Source organism: Moschus berezovskii, chromosome 2 (assembly GCF_049115385.1).
Source record: "Moschus berezovskii isolate FMDL1 chromosome 2, NW_MosBer_1.0, whole genome shotgun sequence".
Classification (NCBI taxonomy): Eukaryota; Metazoa; Chordata; class Mammalia; order Artiodactyla; family Moschidae; genus Moschus; species Moschus berezovskii.
This window is the reverse complement of record NC_142461.1, coordinates 5,087,507-5,104,962: the sequence shown is the minus strand read 5'-3', so window position 1 is coordinate 5,104,962 and position 17,456 is coordinate 5,087,507. Positions and strand designations below refer to the sequence as shown.

Below are 17,456 nucleotides of genomic sequence, written 5' to 3'. Positions count from 1 at the left end.
AAGCTGTGTGCCCACGGCCACAGAGTTGCTAGATGTTAGCAGGGGATTCAAACTGACATTGTTCTGACTCAAGTCCTGTCTATTCTGCGATGCCTTGCTCCCAGCCTTAACCAGAGGACTACACTGTTTCCGAGCTTATCCCTGAGGGGGTGCCCTGTCCCCTCCCAACCCTGGGCCTTGCGTTCTCACCATAGTCCACCATGGAAACATTCTCTCGCTCACCACCCACCACCTTGTAGCCAGGCCCGTTGCCGTACAGGATGGCGGTGAAAGGCTTCTTGTCTGTGTCACTCACCATGGGGGCCAGACCTGCACAAGAAGGCATTTGTCCAGGGGTCGTGTTGGAGCTCCAGGAGTACAGTCCCTAACCCCCAGCTAGGATCCCTGGGTCCCCTCCCAAGGAAGCCACCTTCCAAGCCCAATTTATTTCCAACCAGCCATCCCTCAGTTTTGATCGTGCCCATGTCCTCCCATGTGCTGGTCCATCCATCCCTCATCCCTCCATCCATCCCTCCAGCCTCTCCTCTCCCCTGTCCATTCATCCGTCCTGCCTCGCAGTTCTTCTAACTATCTATCATCCCGGTGGCCACCCATGCACCCAGGCATCACTTCCCTCCATGTCCCCCACCCTCTATTCCCCCACCTGCCAGTAACTTCTCTTCCCTCCCCAATCCCGAGTCCCACATGCGCCAGGCCCTGGGCTTGCCAGCTCTACCCTACCCCCCCTTCCAGATGGCAGACCCTGGGAGTGCCCAGTGCCAAACCCAACAGAGGCCTACCCACCAAAGATAGAGTTGCCACGGGGAGTGTACCCGCCAAAGGTAAAGACGTGGGAGTGGTCAGCGGTGACAACGGTCAGCGTGTCTTCTACGGAGGTCATAGCGCCCGCCTGCCCGATGGCCTGGTCCATCTCCACCGCCTCATGCAGTGCCTGCTTGGCTTTGCCCTCGTGGTGCCCGTGGTCAATCCTGCCCCCTTGGGATGCCAAGGCAAAGGCCTCTGGTCAGGGGGTGGGGAAGGAGGTATAACCCCCGATTCCCATCCCCCTGGGTTAACCGCCAGGTTAACCTCTTTGATGGGAGCTCCCCTGGGCCAGGCACCATGCCGGGCATTTAATACAGCTATTCAACCTTCCCAGCAGCTCAGACGGTGAGTCGCTGGACCACAGGCCCACGTGTGGACAGTGCAAAGTCAGGTTTAAAGCAGATCCATCACCCCACGCTGCTTCCTGAGCTGTTTCTTTAGCTGCTCAGAGTCCCTGAAGACCTCAGAGAGTTAGGGAAAGGACCCAACATGCCTGAATACCTACTAGATGTGACAGAACAAGCTGACGTCTTGTTCCCCATTCCTGACAACTGCGGGCAGAGATGAGTACAATCAGCCCAGTTTACAGATGGAGAAGCTGAGGCCAAGAGTGGGGAAGTGACATGTCCAAGGTGAGATCTGCTGGGCTTTGAATTCAGATGATGCACTCTAAAGCCCTGTTTTTCCATCTTTGAATACATCCCTTCTGAGTGTAAAGTGAAAGTGAAAGTCGCTCAGTTGTATCCAACTCTTTGCGACTGCATGGACTATACAGTCCATGGAATTCTCCAGGACAGAATACTGGCGTGGGTAGCCTTGCCTTTCTCCAGGGGATCTTCTGAACCCAGGCCTCCCGCATTGTAGGCAAATTCTTTACCAGCTGAGCCACAAGGGAAGCCCAAGAATACTGGAGTGAGTAGCCTATCCCTTCTCCAGGGGATCTTCCCGACCCAGGAATCAAACCGTGGTCTCCTGCATTGCAGGCATATTCTCTACCAACTGAACTCTCAGGGAATTACTCCAAATTACCAAATGTGAAGCACACTCTTAGAGGGGAAAAGCCCTCGGTGCCTGGGCAGTACCCATAGCAGGCTTCCATGCAAGTCTGGAGAAGCCGGCACCCCATGCCACCTCCCCCAAGGTGAGCAGAGAAGGCCTGGCTTGGTTAAGCCTGGCTTGAAGATCACAGCTGAGACTGTGACTGCAGGGGGCACCTCCCATCCCTAAGAGGAAGACGATGCTTGGGTGGACACTCCCAACTCTGAGGGTCCAGAGCCTGGGCGCCTGGCCACCCTGCCTTCCTGCTGGCCTGGGCCTCACTACGCAGGCCTGGCCGGCTGGCAGGGTGGGTCCCTCCTTTGTTGTGGCTCTGGGAGCAGCTGGCCTGGCCGGCCCGGTCCTGGCCCTGTTCACAAAGAGGACCGCTCCCGGGGGAGCTCGTGCTCGCCACCACTGGTTCCTGGCTGCTTCCTCAGTGTCAGAGGCCCATTCAGGGCCAGGCCGAGACCGCCGTGCTTAAGTGGGAACCCCAGGGTTTGGCAAGAAGGCAGCCAAGCTGGGTTGGCGGCCGCTGGCCTCTGGAGGGGGGAAGGGCCCGAGCATGTGTGTATGCATGGTGGGAGGACATGTGCAAGTATGTCCGTGTGTGTGTGTGTCCAGGCAGAACATGAATAGTTGTTAGAACTTTGGAAGATTCCAGAGACTTTATCATTTCCTCTTACTTTCTATTGTGATCGCCTTAGCTATTGGGCAATCATAATAATGATAATAATAGAAGCATTGAGGATTTATTCTCTGCTGGGCCCCTTTCCAAGTACATTATGTCTCTGGACGCAATGGATGCTAATAGTCCTTCTTGGAGAAGGGGACTATTTTGAGCCTCATTTTTACAGCAATGCACAGGTTAAAGTCACAAAACCCAGTGGGTGGCAGCACTCAGACAATGAGTCCAGGGCCTTATGACAGCGCTGGGAAACCCCAGAAGTACCACAGACAGCACTGCTGCCTCCTGAAGGATCTGGCTCTCCCAACCCTGGGGCCCCCAGGATACACCCGGGGGCTGCTCTGGGCCTTCTCCTCTCTGACCTTGGCCCCACATGGGCCTAGTAACAGCAGAAGTCCACTGTTCAGCTCTAAGGGCAGCTACAGACCAACGGGCATCTGGTCAACCCTGGGCCGGTGTCCTTGGGCCCAGCTAGGCAGCTGCTCAGGACACTTCTGACTACAGAGGCTTACAGACTTGTCTTTGGGGAAGAGTGAAGCTGAGGGGGCTGCACACCCTTCCAGAAACAGGCTTTGAGGAGGAATTTCCAAAAGGAAGAAACCTGCCTCCTCTCTCAGGAAGCCTTCCTGGACTGGTAAGCCGGATGTGCCATCTCCACGCCCAAAGAAGAGCTTGTTGGGCTGGAAGCTTCAGCACCACCCCTTCTCTCCACCTCTCTCGTTCATGACCCATCCTCCCCAAAGGAATCTCCCTGCTCATCCCCACATGGGACCGTGCTCTCTGAGAGCTGACCACCCGACCCTTGAACCCGCCTAGACGCTCCCAGGGAAGCAGCCCTGCAGCCAGGCCTGGGCCCCTACCTTCCACCAGCAGGAAGAAGCCTCTGGGGTTCTTGTTCAGGATCTTGATGGCCGTCTCTACCATCTCGGAGAGTGAAGGGTCAGTCACGTTGTTCCTGTTGAGCTCGTACTGCATGTCCCCCGGCTCAAAGAGACCTGAGGAGGAGCCAGGAGGGTGTGGGTGTCTCGGGGAGCAGAGGCTTCTCACACACGACTTGGGGGTAAAGGGAGGTGGGGGTGGAAGCAGCTCTGGGTGACTCTTGCAGCCTGACTTGTGCCACATGCTTTGGGAGGGCTGCCTCCGTTCGTCTTCTCAGCCTTGCCATGGTGAGGGGGGCACTGTGTCCATTTCACAGAGGAGACTGAGGCTCAGGTGTTCTGTAACTCAAAACTTTCAGCTGCTAATGGGAGACCTGGCATTCCACTCCATCAGCCCACTCTGAGCCCTGGAGGGCCCTGGACATGGCAGAGGACTGTGTCCTGGCCTCAACAAGACAGCCTGGGTGTGTGTTTACATGTCAGGTTTGAAGGGCTCAGTGCTTATACAGTGAAACAGTAGAAGGTTTGGGATCACTGTCTCTGCTGTTGCCTGAGTGTGGTTTCTTTCCCCTTGTGAAACAAGGAGAGAGATCCATTCCTTGCTCATATCACAAGATTCCACGTGTACTGGATTGCTGTTTCCCAGTCCTGGATGTGCTTCCAGAACACCTTGCCCTCCGTGAGTGGGTGCGGCCTAACAGGAGCTCCAGTGAACAGAGTGCCTACTTTGGGCCACATGTCGTCCTGCGTGCTTTGGAAGCACCTGGCCACCAGCCTCCGAGATGTTGCCCAATAACCCTTCCTCCTGGAATTCATGCTCACGTGCCCTCCCTTCCTGACTCGGGCTGGCATGTGTATCCAACAGAATACTGGACAGACGACGGCGTGTGACTTCCAGGCCCGAGCACAAGACACTGTGGCTTCTGCCTGGCAAACTCCTACTTTCTGGGGAAAGCCAGTCGCCATGCCGTGAGGACACTCAAGCAGCTCAGTGGAGAGATTCACGTGGTGCAAAAATGAGGCCTCCTGCCAACAGCCCGCACTGACTTATTAGCCACGTGAGTGAGCCACCATGGAAGCCCCAGCCCCGGTCAAGCCTTCAGAGGACCACAGCCTCCTGAGACCACGCCCAGATTCCTGACCCAGAGAAACTGTGAAGGAGTAAATGTTTGCCCTCATTTTAAACTGTAAAGTTTTGGGATAATCTGTTATGCAGCCACAGAGGTAGCTCATACATTAGCTCATTTAATCCTCATGACAACACTGAGGCAGGCCCGATCACTGTACCCACTGTATAGAGGAGTCATTATCCTCATTTTATAGAAAACGGAGGCACAGTGAGGAGAAATCACTTGCCCAGGGTTGCACAGCTCATGAGTGGTAGGTGCTGGATTTGAAACCAGAAACGTGGCTCTAGACCCATAAATGGAATTTTCATGCTCCACGGGTACACGCATAATTCTCTACAGGCAGTGTGGTGTTTGGGGTGTGTGCTGTGTGACCTGGGCAAGCAGAGAGCTGTGTGTGTCTGAGTGATCCTCCAGGTGCCCTGCTCTAAGCCCAGAATCTCCGAGGACACGCCCAGGACCCTTGAGAAAGGCTTGCAGGAGGCTTTGCCACCACCTGCTTGGCCCAACAGCCAGGACGGAAAGGGGACCCAGACGTCTGCGTGGTGGTACTCAGGGTCTCGTTCCACCTCACCTGGAGCCGCTCCGGGTCCCACACCTGTTACCCAGTCCCTGGGGAGGTGGGGGCAAACCCCCCAGTCAAGGTCAGTGGAGACGATCTAGCTGGCAGCTCCACAGCCAAGGATTTGTTTAAGTCCCAGCACCAGCTCGGGTTCAGACTCACCTGGGCCAGGCAGCCTGCCAGAGGTCATCTCCCTTCTCTGAGCTTTGTTTCCCTTTGTGCTTAATGGAGCTGTTCGCCCTGCACAGCCAGCAAATTTCAGGTCTAATTCTATGAACCAGAACCCCTCCCTCACCCCGCCCAGGTCCTGGAGCCTGTGGACAAAGGTCCCTAAGTGGGGGGGGGGGGCGGCGGCGGCAGCTGGGCCCTCGTCCCCCAGCACTGGCTCACACAGCCCTGGCCCCAGGGCGCCCAGCTGGATGTCCACTCCACCCCCTCCACTTACCCAAGAGGTAGTCCACGGTGTGGGGGTCAAGGGCCAGGAGGTCAGTGCGGTTCCAGACATAGTGAGAGTGCTAGAAGGAAGGGCCAGGGTCAGTCATGCTGGGGCTGGGGGAGTCAGCTGGTCTCAGAGTCTGGGGCACGTATGTGTGTCCTTCAGTCATTTAACAGTCCCTCTCTGAGGACCTACCATCCCTGCCTTCAAGAAATGGCAAATAAACAGGTAATTTTAATGGAAGGTGATGAGAATTCTGAGACCAGGGGCACTGTGACCCTAGAGATGAGATCAGGGAGGGCTCCTTGGTGGAGGTGAGGTCCTAATGGGGACTTGGAGGACAAGTAAGAACTGAACAACCTGGAGTCAGGGAATAGAATTCCAAGCAGGGGGAAGGACTGTGGAGCAAAGAAGAGGAAGGCACAGGTCACCAGGGGCCTTGAGTACTCACTGAGAGGCATGTGCTGTGTGTGTTCTCAGAGCCAGGAAGGAAGCAAGGCCCTAGCTCTGCCCTGGGGATCCCAGCTAAGGGGGGGAATAAAGGAAGTACAGCTTCCCCAGGGCACAGAGGCCACGGGAAGGGACTGGCCAGCTTGCCTGGAGAGGGTGTCATTCAGGCCTGGACGGGGCTAGGGGTGGGGTCCTGAATGACCAGGAGTCAGCTGTGTGTCCTTAGGCGAGCTCCTCGCCGTCTCTGGGTGACGGCATTGAGATCAGAGGTTTTTCAAACCTCCGGGGCTGCTCTTGGAAGGAAGGTGGGAAGGCTAAGAAAGTGGGGCTCCCCCGCTGTCCCTCACTTCGTGCCTGGGGGGCCAAACTCTGGTCCCATGTTCCAGGTAGAGAAACCGAGGCTGGGAGTGGTGGTGTCTCTCAGTCTTGGGCCGGGGAGGGGCTCTGGTCTAGCCAGAGCTGACTCAGAAGGCACGGGAAGAGTTCAAAGCAGCTGGGTCCTGCCCCCCACCCACCCCGGGGGGCCATTCCCCCATCCCTACCCCCACTTCAGTCCTGGCCCAGCCCCATCCCACAAGGCCTCCCCAGGGGCCAGGCCTGGAAGCCTCCGAAACCCAACCCCAGAGTGACATCAAAGCAGCTGCCAGGCTGCTCCCCACTGTCTTCAGCTCCGACCACAGTCATTTCCAGACCCCAGCTGCCCCAGGCCCCGCGGCCAGCAGATGCATTTCACGGGCCGGAGCTGCTCCCGGGAGCCAGTGCCCAGGTCTTCCCACGCTTCGGCCCCCCTTCCCCGGCCAGCGCGTGCCCTGGCCCTGGCCCCTCCCTGCCACTGCGGCCTGCAAGATTCCCCCACTGTGGCCTCCGCCCCCTCGCCCCGTTTCGGGGCTTCTCAGCCACTCCCTTGTGGTCTGTCCCCTCTGGGTTCCCGTAGGGCCTGGGCATCTCGCCATCCAAGCACAGAGTGTTCCACGTTTCCTTGACCATCTGATTCATCCTTTGGACCTCAGGCCAAGCCAGGGGCCCCACGCTCAGTAGGGGTGCAGGTGGGCTGCATGTCCATGCTGGTCATTCCTTGACACACCCTCTTCCTCACTGCCTGAAGGAAGGAATCAGTGGGCACCTACTATGTGCCATTCCGATACCTGTAAGGTCCTTTGGGCCTGAGCTAAGAATTACAAACCCATTCTACAGAAATGAAGAGATGCAGAGAAAGACGCCCCCGAGCACCTCCCCACCCAGTCATCAGGCCCCTGGACAGGCTACCTTGTGTTTCGGTTTGAAGCTCTTCCAGATGTCGATGAGGTTCAGGCCATCCAGCCTCGTGCCTCTGGCCTTCTCGTCCAGCTCATACTCCACATCAGTTCTGTTCTTGGGGAACATGTACTTCCGGCCGCCCCCCATGATCACCTAAAGGGGACACAGCCATCAGTACCCTGGGTGTGGGTACTGGCGCCATGCGGGGCGCCATGCCGTCTGGAGGTTCCCAGAGGCCTGCCTGGAGAGCCGGGCTCCCTGGGGGATGGACAGAGTGGGCGCTTCTCCGGCGTGGTGGATCCTGGCTCCAGTGTGAGCCACCCTTCCTGAGCCTCTGCTCCTCCGCTGGGCCAGGAATGAAATCACGAGTCTACTGGGATTGTGGTTTGGGCTTCGGAGTGTAATACTGGCACTAGCCTCCCTTACCTGGCTTTCCAGAAGCCCAGTACCAACTTCGGCTGGTGTGAGAGCACTAGCATCTTACAGCGTGTGTGTCGGGCACTAAGGACTCGAGATTGCTGCTGTTGTTTAGTCGCTAAGTCATGTCCCACATGTGTGACCCCGTGGACTGAAGCCTGCCAGGCTCCTCTGTCCAGGGGATTCTCCAAGCAAGAATACTGGAGTGGGTTGCCCATTTCCTTCTCCAGGGGATCTTCCCGACCCAGGGATCGAACCCAATTCTGCTACATTGGCAGGTGGATTCTTTACCCCTGAGCCACCTGGGAAGCCTCTAAAAGACTCGAGATACCTGATCTTGTTCAATGTCATACAAGGCTGCAAGGCTACCCATGTCACCTCTTTTCCAAACAAATGGGTGCAGAAATATGATTTCTTTCCCCTAAGGCCACACAGCCAGCAAGGGGACAAAGCCAGGATGTGAACCCAAGGCCCCTCCAGCTCCTGCTGTATCCATGGAGCAGAGGATGGGGATTCCGACCAAGAGCTGCCTCCTTGCCACCCCCCTCCCCCCGGAGGAGAGAGGCCTCTGCCAGGGAGGTCTTGGGGCAGCCCAGCTGGGAGCCTGGCAAACAGTGGGCCAGCGCCCATGTCTGTGTAGTCACCGCCAGGCTAATTTTACCCACCGCGCTGACCCTTGCGGGCAGACGGACGCGGGGCTGTTTGTTTTCCTTGGGAGTCCATGTTTGAAGTCCTGACTATTTTTAAAACGGGGGCCAAGGGCATAGCAGCCGCCGCCAGCAGTGACCACCGCACCGGTGTCCTCCCGTTACCGCGGGCGTCAGCCCAGGCCGCTGCCCCTGGCTGACACCTCGGGAGCACAGAGTCCAGTGACGCCCGGCTTTAGACCCACTGTCCCAGGGGCTGGCATCTCACAGGCGCCCTCCTCAGAACCCAGGTTCCGCCGGGTGGACAGGGAGCCAGGAGTCCAGGCTGGTGGTACAGGTGGTGGATACAGGGCCATCCCGGATTCCGGGCAACCAGAAAGGCCTTTGAAGTCAGACTGGAACTGGAATCCTGACTCTGCTGTATCTTGACCAAGGTCCGGGCGCTTGAGCGCTCTGGCTCCATGTGTCCATCTATTAAATGGAACGGACAGCCCATGCACAGGACTGTCCCAGGAGGAAACGCAGTGACGAGCAGTCCAGTCCCGGCCGCCCCCCGGGGGCTGGCCTCCCCTGCAGGGCATTCTCACGGCCAGGAGTAGGAGAGCTCAGGGTGGCTCCGTGAAGGCAAGCTCCTCACGGCCAGCTCCAGCCGGGTGCTCTGCGGGGCGGGGCGGGCTTCTGAGAGAAAGGAGAAGGGGACCCCGGGTCACTGGCTCCCTGCCCCCCCCAACCATTCCCACAGAACCTGACCCCTTGGCATTTTCAGAATGGAAAATGAAGCCCCCAATCTTCTTGCCGGGAGCCTCGTCATTTCCAGCCCCAGCAGGGACTTCACACACTCATTAAACTCCCAAATAACAGACTTGCTGTTTGGCTTTGGGGTTTGGGTTTGTGTCTTTCATTTTTCTTTTTCTTTCTTTTTCTTTTTTTTTTAGTAAAAGATATTTATTTTCAGGGCGGACACCAGCATTTTTGTTTCATGTGCAGCCTGGGGGGCTGGGTGGGGGGCTCTGTGGTGGGGTGGCGATGGAGGAGCAGAGAAGGACAGGGGGCTGAGATGGTGCGGGGCGGGCCTTCCAGCGGCCGCACCCCTCGCTCAGGCCGGGGCGCAACCCCCACACCCCCCCCACCCCCACCGCCTCTGCCAGCAAAGCCTTCCTTCAAGCTCCTGTCCCTTCTCAGGCGCTTGCCGCCAAATCCCTCTCAAGAGCAGTCCCGTAATTACACCCTGCGCTTGTACAACAAATGTTCTCACATCCATGACCTCATCTCGGCCTCCAGCAGCCCCGGGAGGCGGGGAGGGTCGGGGGGCACTCTGCTCTTGCTACACAGGTGGGGACACTGAGGCTCAGGGGAGGGAAGCGACCCATCGGGTACCCGCAAAGTCAGAAGGCGCTCTGCCTGAGATACTCGCTCGCTAGGAGCTGGTCACCAGGACTACACGTCCCGAGAAGGGCAGCTCAATCCACAGCTCGGAAAAGAGAAACGAGAGGTTGGAAGAGGGGCAGGTGGCACTTAGAAATTTGGGGGATGGCATGGGGGAGTCTGGGAGCCAGGGAGTTAGTCTGGTGGGGGTAGAAACAGACGGAGTGGGAGGGACCTGGGAACTCCCTCTCTGAGCCTCCTAGACCCCATTCTAAGCTCGGGGGCTGAGGTCCCCTCTCCTCCTCACCAGCCACCCCACCCCCCGCAAGGTAGGTAACAAGACCTTGAAAAGGGAACAAACTAGAGGGTCTCATTTAAGAAACAGAGGGTGGGGACCCATCTGAGCGTCAGATGGGTCACGCGCGTGCTAAGCGTGTTCCGTACGTCAGAGCTCGTGTTTTAGGACAGGGACACATGGCCACTCCTGTGTAAATGCTACCACCTTCTGAACACTCAGCATCAGGCCTGGGGCTAAACTCTTACAGGGATTATTTTATCTAGATCTTGCAATGGGCTTATAAGGTAGGTAAACGTCACAAAAGGGCTGTAGAAGGGAAGGCTCAGAGAGGTTAAGTAACCAACCCAAGGTCACACAGCTAGCAAATAGCAGGCCAAGGACGTGACCCCAAGTTTTAAAGTAAGAGCCTGTGCCAACCACGGCTTGCACGTCACCTTTTCTCTGAGCACGTTGCCTGAGTGCACGGGACTCACGCCTGTCCGTGCATGTGGGAACGTACGGGGCGGGTACTCTGCTCATATGGCACCATGTCACCCCACGCTCCAGGGCAGCACCAGTTCCCAATGGACAGAATAATCCCTGGGCGCCTGACTCTTGGGGCGCGGTGGTGGCCACCTCAGGGTTCTTCCCTCAGTCCCACCGCGGTGAAATCCCACAGTGCCTCCCTGCCCCAACCGCAAATCCCCTAATGGGCCGGGAGCCCTCCAGTGAAGAGAGAGAGCGTGGAGCCCGGCCAAGCCGCTTCTCCTGGGCCAGTCTGGGCCTGAGGCCTCAGGCCCACCGGGGGCCCCGCCTCACCCGCCCTGCCCCGGCTACACCCCGCCCCGCACTTGCCTCGATGTCCTTGACGTTGTGCATGAGCTGGTAGGCAATGTCCTTGCAGCCTTGGCTCAGGGCCTCCGGGGGCATCTCATTGTCTGAGTACCAGTCCCGGTCAGCGGAGTGGGCATAGGAGGCGCTGGGGGTGGCGTGGTTCACGCGCGTGGTGGTCACGATGCCCACGGATTTCCCTGAGGAGTAGGGGAGGAGGGGTCGGGTTCATCTGGACATGGCGCTGTCTAAGCCAGCTCTCTTCTCTTTCCCTCTCTTAGCTAAAGACAGGCCAGTTCCGCTGCCGGCCTGGGCCCCAGGCTCCCCATCAGTACTAAAGTCAGGCTTATGCGTGTGCTCTGTCACTTGACTCTTTTTGACCACCTGGTGGGCCCCTCTGTCCATGGGATTTCCCAGGGAAGAGCACTGGAGTGGGGTGCCATGTCCTCCTCCAAGGGATCTTCCCGACCCAGGGATCGAACCCAAGTCTCCTGCATGTTCTGCGCTGAGCCACCTGGGAAGGCAGGGTGGGTGGCTTCCAAATAGCCAGACAGCTCAGACCCTCTGTCTCTGTGACCCTCCCCACTCCCGAGGGCCCTTGAAACGTGAGCACCTAGGCGGGAGCCCTCCTCTCCACTGAGGACCCCACCGAGCCCCACCCCTGCAGGAAGCCCCACGGCTGCCCTGCAAGAACTCAGAGGTCCCTCCAAAGGGCTCTCAGGTGGAGTGTGGCTCTATCACCTATGTCACCTGGACTCACACCATGACTCCAGAGGTGTTGGGGCAACACCCGGTGCCTCCCAGTTCCAAGGAGGAAAGGAACAGGGGTAGAAAGCCACTGGACTCCCATGAGGCCAGCGCTGAGCTAGATCCCTCACCTTTCTCACACTGACCCTATGAGGGGCTATGTTTTCAAGCACATTTTATAGTCAAACAAATAGACTCAGGGAAATGAGCTGGGAGCAAACCCACACTGAGTAGCCCCCTAAACAGCGAGACTTCACTGTCACAGAAGACAGTCCCTGAAAAGTTGCGGAGTCCCAGAACATCGGAGCTGGAAGGGCCCTTTTTCTGCTCTCTCCCCATTGTAGTTGGAAGGACTGAGGCCCAGACAGGTCATAGAGCTGGGCCCCATTCCACACAGCTCGCCCCACTCACCTGCGTCCTTGGCCCAGCGCAGGATGGAGGTGACCTCGTTGCCCTGAGTGGTGTTGCACTGGGAGCGCTGGGTCGCTGCGCTCACCCCCACCGTGCCCTCATTGGCCTTCACCCCACACAAGTAGGCGGTGGCAGTGCCTGCGCTATCGGGGACCTGGGCGTTGGTGTTGTACGTCTGCAGGTGGAAAAGGAGGGTCAGGAGATGGTCCAGCCTCGGTCCACCCTGCTGCCCCCACCCCACTCACAGCACGGGGCCTGGACACGAGGGAGACAGAGGCCTCCTGCGGTCTTGGCTGAGCCCTGCTGCCCACTGAGGTGCCCCCACCCCTAGAGCTACCGGATCCCCTAGCTGCCTGCCTCCTGCTCACCCCCATGCCCTGGCAGCCAGGGTAACAGGAAGCGGCAGGAATGCAGAGTTCTAGCACATGGAGACTCGTTGGGCAGAGGGTGAGACCTGGGTCAGCTCTCCCTGGGTCTGGGGTTCTGGGAGCCAGCAAGGCGTGGAGGAGGCTGGTGAGTGTGGAGAAGGGAGAGGGTTCTTGAAGGAGGGAGGGAGGCTGGGGAAGGGGAGGGAGAGGAGGGCGAGGCAGGATCGCGGAGGAGGAAATGGGGCCCCCTCATTCAGACTTCCCTGGTGGCTCAGACGGTAAGGCCTCTGCCTGCAGTGCGGGTTCAGTCCCCGGGGTGGGAAGAGCTCCGGGAGAAGGCAATGACAACCCACCCCAGTATTCTTGTCTGGAAAATCCCACGGATGGAGGAGCCTGGTAGGCTACAGTCCATGGGGCCACAAAGAGTCGGAGACAACTGAGTGACTTCACTTTCCTTTCCTTTTATTCAGAACACTGGTGGGGACCCTGAAACTATCTGCCCACCAGCGCCTAGAGGACCACTGACAACCCCCAGGACAGAGCAACCAGCTTCCATCTGAGCCGCCTTGGGAGAAATGAACGTCACAGAGCCCCGTGCAAAGAGTACATCCTGCGTGATTCCATGCTAATCAAGTACAAAAGCAGGAACGGCTAATCTATGGCATCAAAAGTCAGGGAACAAGAACTGGAGGGGACTGCGGGGCGGGAGCCCCCGCTGCCATCACGTTCAGCTTCTCAACCCCAACGCTAGTCACAGACATGTGGAAAGTTGGCGGAAAATTCACCCCGTGCACGCTTGCCCTTCTCCCTACGCTTGTGTGTCAATAGATCTTAAAACCAGGGAGCTGAAATCCTCAAAGTCTCAGGAAGCAGCTACCACTGTCCTTTCTTCACAGCGGGGTCATGGAATCCCCAGGAGGGCTGACTGCCTTGTCAGTGGGCTTGAGGGGTCCAGCAGGAGGCACGCCCCTGCCCTTTCCTCCCTGGTGGCTCAGAGGGTGAAGTATCTGCCTGCAATGCGGGAGACCTGGGTTTGATCCCTGGGTGGGGAAGATCCCCTAGAGAAGGCAATGGCACCCCACTCCAGTACTCTTGCCTGGAGAATCCCATGGACGGAGGAGCCTGGTGGGCTACAGTTCATGGGGTCGTAAAGAGTCGGACACGACTGAACAACTTCCCTTCACTTCCTCCTGGAAGGTGGGAGGCTTGGGGCTGGAGCTCACCTTGGAGAGGGCCACGTAGGGAAACTTGTCCATCTCCAGCTTGGTCTCCTCTCCGGGGTTGTGGTGGAGCTGACCCTTGAGGATGCGGGCAGCTGTCACGGTGGAGACGCCCATGCCTGTGGTGGAGGTCGGGAGGTAGGGGGAACTCAGGTTTTCGGGTTCCCAGCCTCTTCAATCAGGCTTCTAGGGCCCCCACAGCTCCCCAGCCTGGGGCCAAGGCAGGTTGGGCAGTGGGCACCAGAACCTGACCTTCCTCCTTCCCTCCCTAGACCCTCAGGGCCCATAGCCTGGCCTCACCCCCATCCTCTGCAACATGCCCCCCGAGCCTCTACCACACAGCCCCCTTCACCTCTGCCTGGCCCCCAGCGTCTCCCATCCCAGGCCTCACCATCTCCCAGGAACATAATGACGTTCTTAGCCACGTTGGTGTTGAGAGTCTGAAGCCTCAGGGCATTTTTCAGGGTCTGCTGAGCTTGGTCTCGCCAGTACTTGGGATCTTTCTCTTTCTCTGCAGAGACAGAGAAGCAGAGATATTCAGCAGGAGGCGGGCAGCTCCCCCAGCCATTACAGACCCCAGCTTCTCATGGCGATGGTAGGGGCTGCCTGCAGTCAGCAGAGGAAGCAGTAGTTGCCACATCCCAGACGGCCATCCTGAGGTCTGCCAGTCTCCGCCAGGCCAAACAAGCCTGAAGACTCTGGGTCTCCTCCCCACACCCGAGAGCGGAGGAACCAAGGCTCAGAGATGCCAAGCGACTCGCCCAAGGCCACTCAGCTCTGGCAGACACTGGCAGAGCTGGGCTTCACTCCAAAGCCCACGCTCTTTCCTTCCACCCAGTGGAGAGACATTGTGCTCAGGCAGCAAATGAACAGTGTGAGCACAATCAGGAGGGTAATGTTTAACCTATTCAAGAGAACAAGCTACTTCCAACGGCAGGAACCCCCTAGATGGATCCCAGCCATCAATTATAAACTCTGCTTGGCTTATTCATTAAAGTAGGCTCAGCAGGAACCTGACTCAGCAACAGCTATTTAGCAGGGCTGGAAAGCAAGGCTTGCCTTTTTGTTTACCGTATCAAACTTAAAGGAGCCAGGTACAACCTCACTCTTGTTAGCGTAAATTGGCCAAGAAGATGCCCTGTGTCCCTAATTCCTGGGAAAACCAGGAATGCCTTCTTCTCTCTCTGTCTCTCCCCACCCCCCGCACCCCCACCACGTCCATGGGTTGAGTCATCAGTTTTCCAGTGGAAAGAACACTCTAGTGCCTGACAGTCCTTGCAGAACAGTCGCTGTGTGGAAAACCTGAGCTCCCGGGTCCTCGGTCTCCTCCCCGTCAGGTGCAGGTGTTTGCACCTTCAGGGGCTCATGAGGACAAGATTAGATAAGGCAACACACGGACCTACAGGAGAGGATCAACACCCCACTCCCAACAATTCCATGCCAGACCCGGACTCCCCTTGTCTTCCACGCAGAGGCCCCAGATCCCTGTCCACGGGGGTCGGGCCCTCCCACCACCTGTTGGTTTCTCCTCTGTGCTTGGGCCCCAACAAACCTGCCCAACAAGGCACAGAAGCCTCGAGAAGGGGGCTCCTCAGGGATTCTCTCTTTCAGTGGCCTCCATTGCCCGGAAGGAAGGCGGAGGTCATGCGAGGTGGGAGGGTCGTGTCCAAGGTCATGTCACACATTCACGGCTGAAGCTCAGGCCCAGGCTCGCAGTGCGGGTGAAGAGCACAGCTTGCCTTTTTTTATGTGCTGGGCCTTTGTTGCTGCACGTGGGCTTTCTCTAGTTGCAGAGTGCTTCTCGTTGGAAGAAACCCGCATGTGGAATCCTCCTGCATGGGCCTGAACCCACGACCCCCGCACTGGCAGGGTTCTCAACCACTGGACCACCAGGGACGTCCCCACAGCACTCCCTTCTTACGCCCGGTGCCCAGGCTTGTGCCAAGTGCCCTCCCCTCCCCAGCAGCCTGATGGAGTGGCTACCATTAATTCCTCCACATCACTGAACATCCTGAGGTGTGAGCTGCAGAGGAGTCGGAAACCCCCACTCCACGGCGGTGCTCTTGCATGGGGCAGGCAATGCGGGCAGCGACACGAAAGGAAGCCGCTCTCACCTCAAGCCTGGGAGCCGTCCGTGCCCCACTCCCCCCGCAGCAGCCCCATCCTCACCCTGATCCCTTAGCCCACCACCTTCATGCCGGCAGACCCCAGCAACACCCATTTCTTCCGAAGGTCCCCAAGTTTAGACCTCCCGGCCGGAGGCTCCTGTTGAGCGGCTCCTCCAGCTGAGCGCCCTTATGCAAGTTCCTGCCACTTGAATTTCTGTTCCAGGAAAATGAGAGGATGGAGCAACTCACAGGCAGTTCTAGGACTGAAAGACATAAAGCCTGGGCAAGTGCCCTTGGCCAGTGGTTTGTTTTTTATAAACTTGGGTTTTCAAATAGAAGTTGTTGTTTTTTAATTGAAGTATAGCTGATTTGCCACATTGTGTTCATCTCTGCTGCACAGCAAAGTGACTCGGTTCAGTCCAGTTCAGTCGCTCAGTGGTGTCTGACTCTTTGCGACGCCACGGACTGCAGCACGCCAGGCCTCCCTGTCCATCACCAACTCCTAGAGTTCACTCAAACTCATGTTCATTGAGTTGGTGATCCCATCCAACCATCTTGTCCTCTGTTGTCCCCGTCTCCTCCTGCCTTCAATCTTTCCCAACATCAGGGTCTTTTCTAATGAGTCCGTTCTTCACATCAGGTGGCCAAACTATTGGAACTTCAGCTTTAGCATCAGTCCTTCCAATGAATATTCAGGACTGATCTTCTTTAGGATGGACTGGTTGGATCTCCTTGCAGTCCAAGGGACTCTCAAGAGCCTTCTCCAACACCACAGTTCAAAAGCATCAATTCTTCGGTGCTCAGCTTTCTTTATAGTTCATCTCTCACAACCATACATGACCACTGGAAAAACCACAGCTTTGACTAGATGAACCTCGGTTATTCACATATCTTTTTTTTCCATATTCTTCTCCATTACAGTTTATTCCAGGATATTGAATATAGTTCCCTGTGCTATACGGTAGGACCTTGCTGTTTATCCATTTTATATGTAAGAGTCTGCATCTACTGACTCCCAACTCCGTGGGCTAATGGCTTTGATCAGGGATCTACTAGCTGTGGGCGGGTTTCAGTCTCCCTCCTGCCTTCCTCCCACATATGACTACAGTGCCGAGGCTTTGGTCAAGGAGCTTCTTTGGCCATTTGGGTGCCATCTGGGTGGTGATGAACTTCTGCCTCTCCTGCCCTCCCCCCGGCACCTGGCACACGCCCTGGAGCAAGGCTGCCATCAGCCTCCCTGTTCCCGTTGATTCTTCTCCAGGTGAGACCTGTACCTGTTTGCCAGTTCCCTGCTCTGCCTGCTCCCCGGGCACTGGGAGTCTGGTGAAGGCACAGCCCTTGTCTTTCTCACCAGCGCTATGCCAGGGTTCAAGAAGGGTTTGGTGGATGTTAAACTGACTTCACGGTCTGAGGACTGGTTTAAGAAATGGTGGCTTTGGACAACTGAGCATCAGGAGGCTATTGTTTTCGGAGACCATTAAAGGACACTCAGAAATCCTCATGCTGTAACGAATGCTACATGAAGTGTATTTATCAGTATGTACTATGCTGCTAAGTCACTTCAGTCGTGTCCGACTCTGTGTGACCCCATAGACGGAAGCCCACCAGGCTCCCCTGTCCCTGGGATTCTCCAGGCAAGAACACTGGAGTGGGTTGCCATTTCCTTCTCCAATGTGTGAAAGTGAAAAGTGAAAGTGAGGTCAGTCAGTCGTGTCTGACCCTTAGCGACCCCACGGACTGCAGCCTACCAGGCTCCTCCATCCATGGGATTTTCTAGGCAAGAGTACTGGAGTGGCTTGCCGTACTATAGGAGTCCATTTATACAAAA

The 17,456-nt window shown here is 57.2% G+C and overlaps 1 protein-coding gene across 4 annotated transcripts in view; it reads right to left on the bottom strand.

Moving 5' to 3' along the window:
- ALPL (alkaline phosphatase, biomineralization associated) overlaps positions 1–17,456 on the bottom strand; it is an 89,799-nt gene that overhangs the window by 1,674 nt on the left and 70,669 nt on the right. For all 4 annotated transcript variants that reach the window (XM_055397705.2, XM_055397702.2, XM_055397704.2 and 1 more), the window contains exons 3-11: positions 13,912–14,031; positions 13,524–13,639; positions 11,933–12,107; positions 10,799–10,974; positions 7,247–7,390; positions 5,540–5,609; positions 3,388–3,522; positions 784–975; positions 190–309 (exon numbers count right to left, since the gene is read on the bottom strand). In XM_055397705.2, the coding sequence (XP_055253680.1) occupies positions 190–309; positions 784–975; positions 3,388–3,522; positions 5,540–5,609; positions 7,247–7,390; positions 10,799–10,974; positions 11,933–12,107; positions 13,524–13,639; positions 13,912–14,031 (1,248 nt within the window). The remainder of the gene's footprint in view (positions 1–189; positions 310–783; positions 976–3,387; positions 3,523–5,539; positions 5,610–7,246; positions 7,391–10,798; positions 10,975–11,932; positions 12,108–13,523; positions 13,640–13,911; positions 14,032–17,456) is intronic.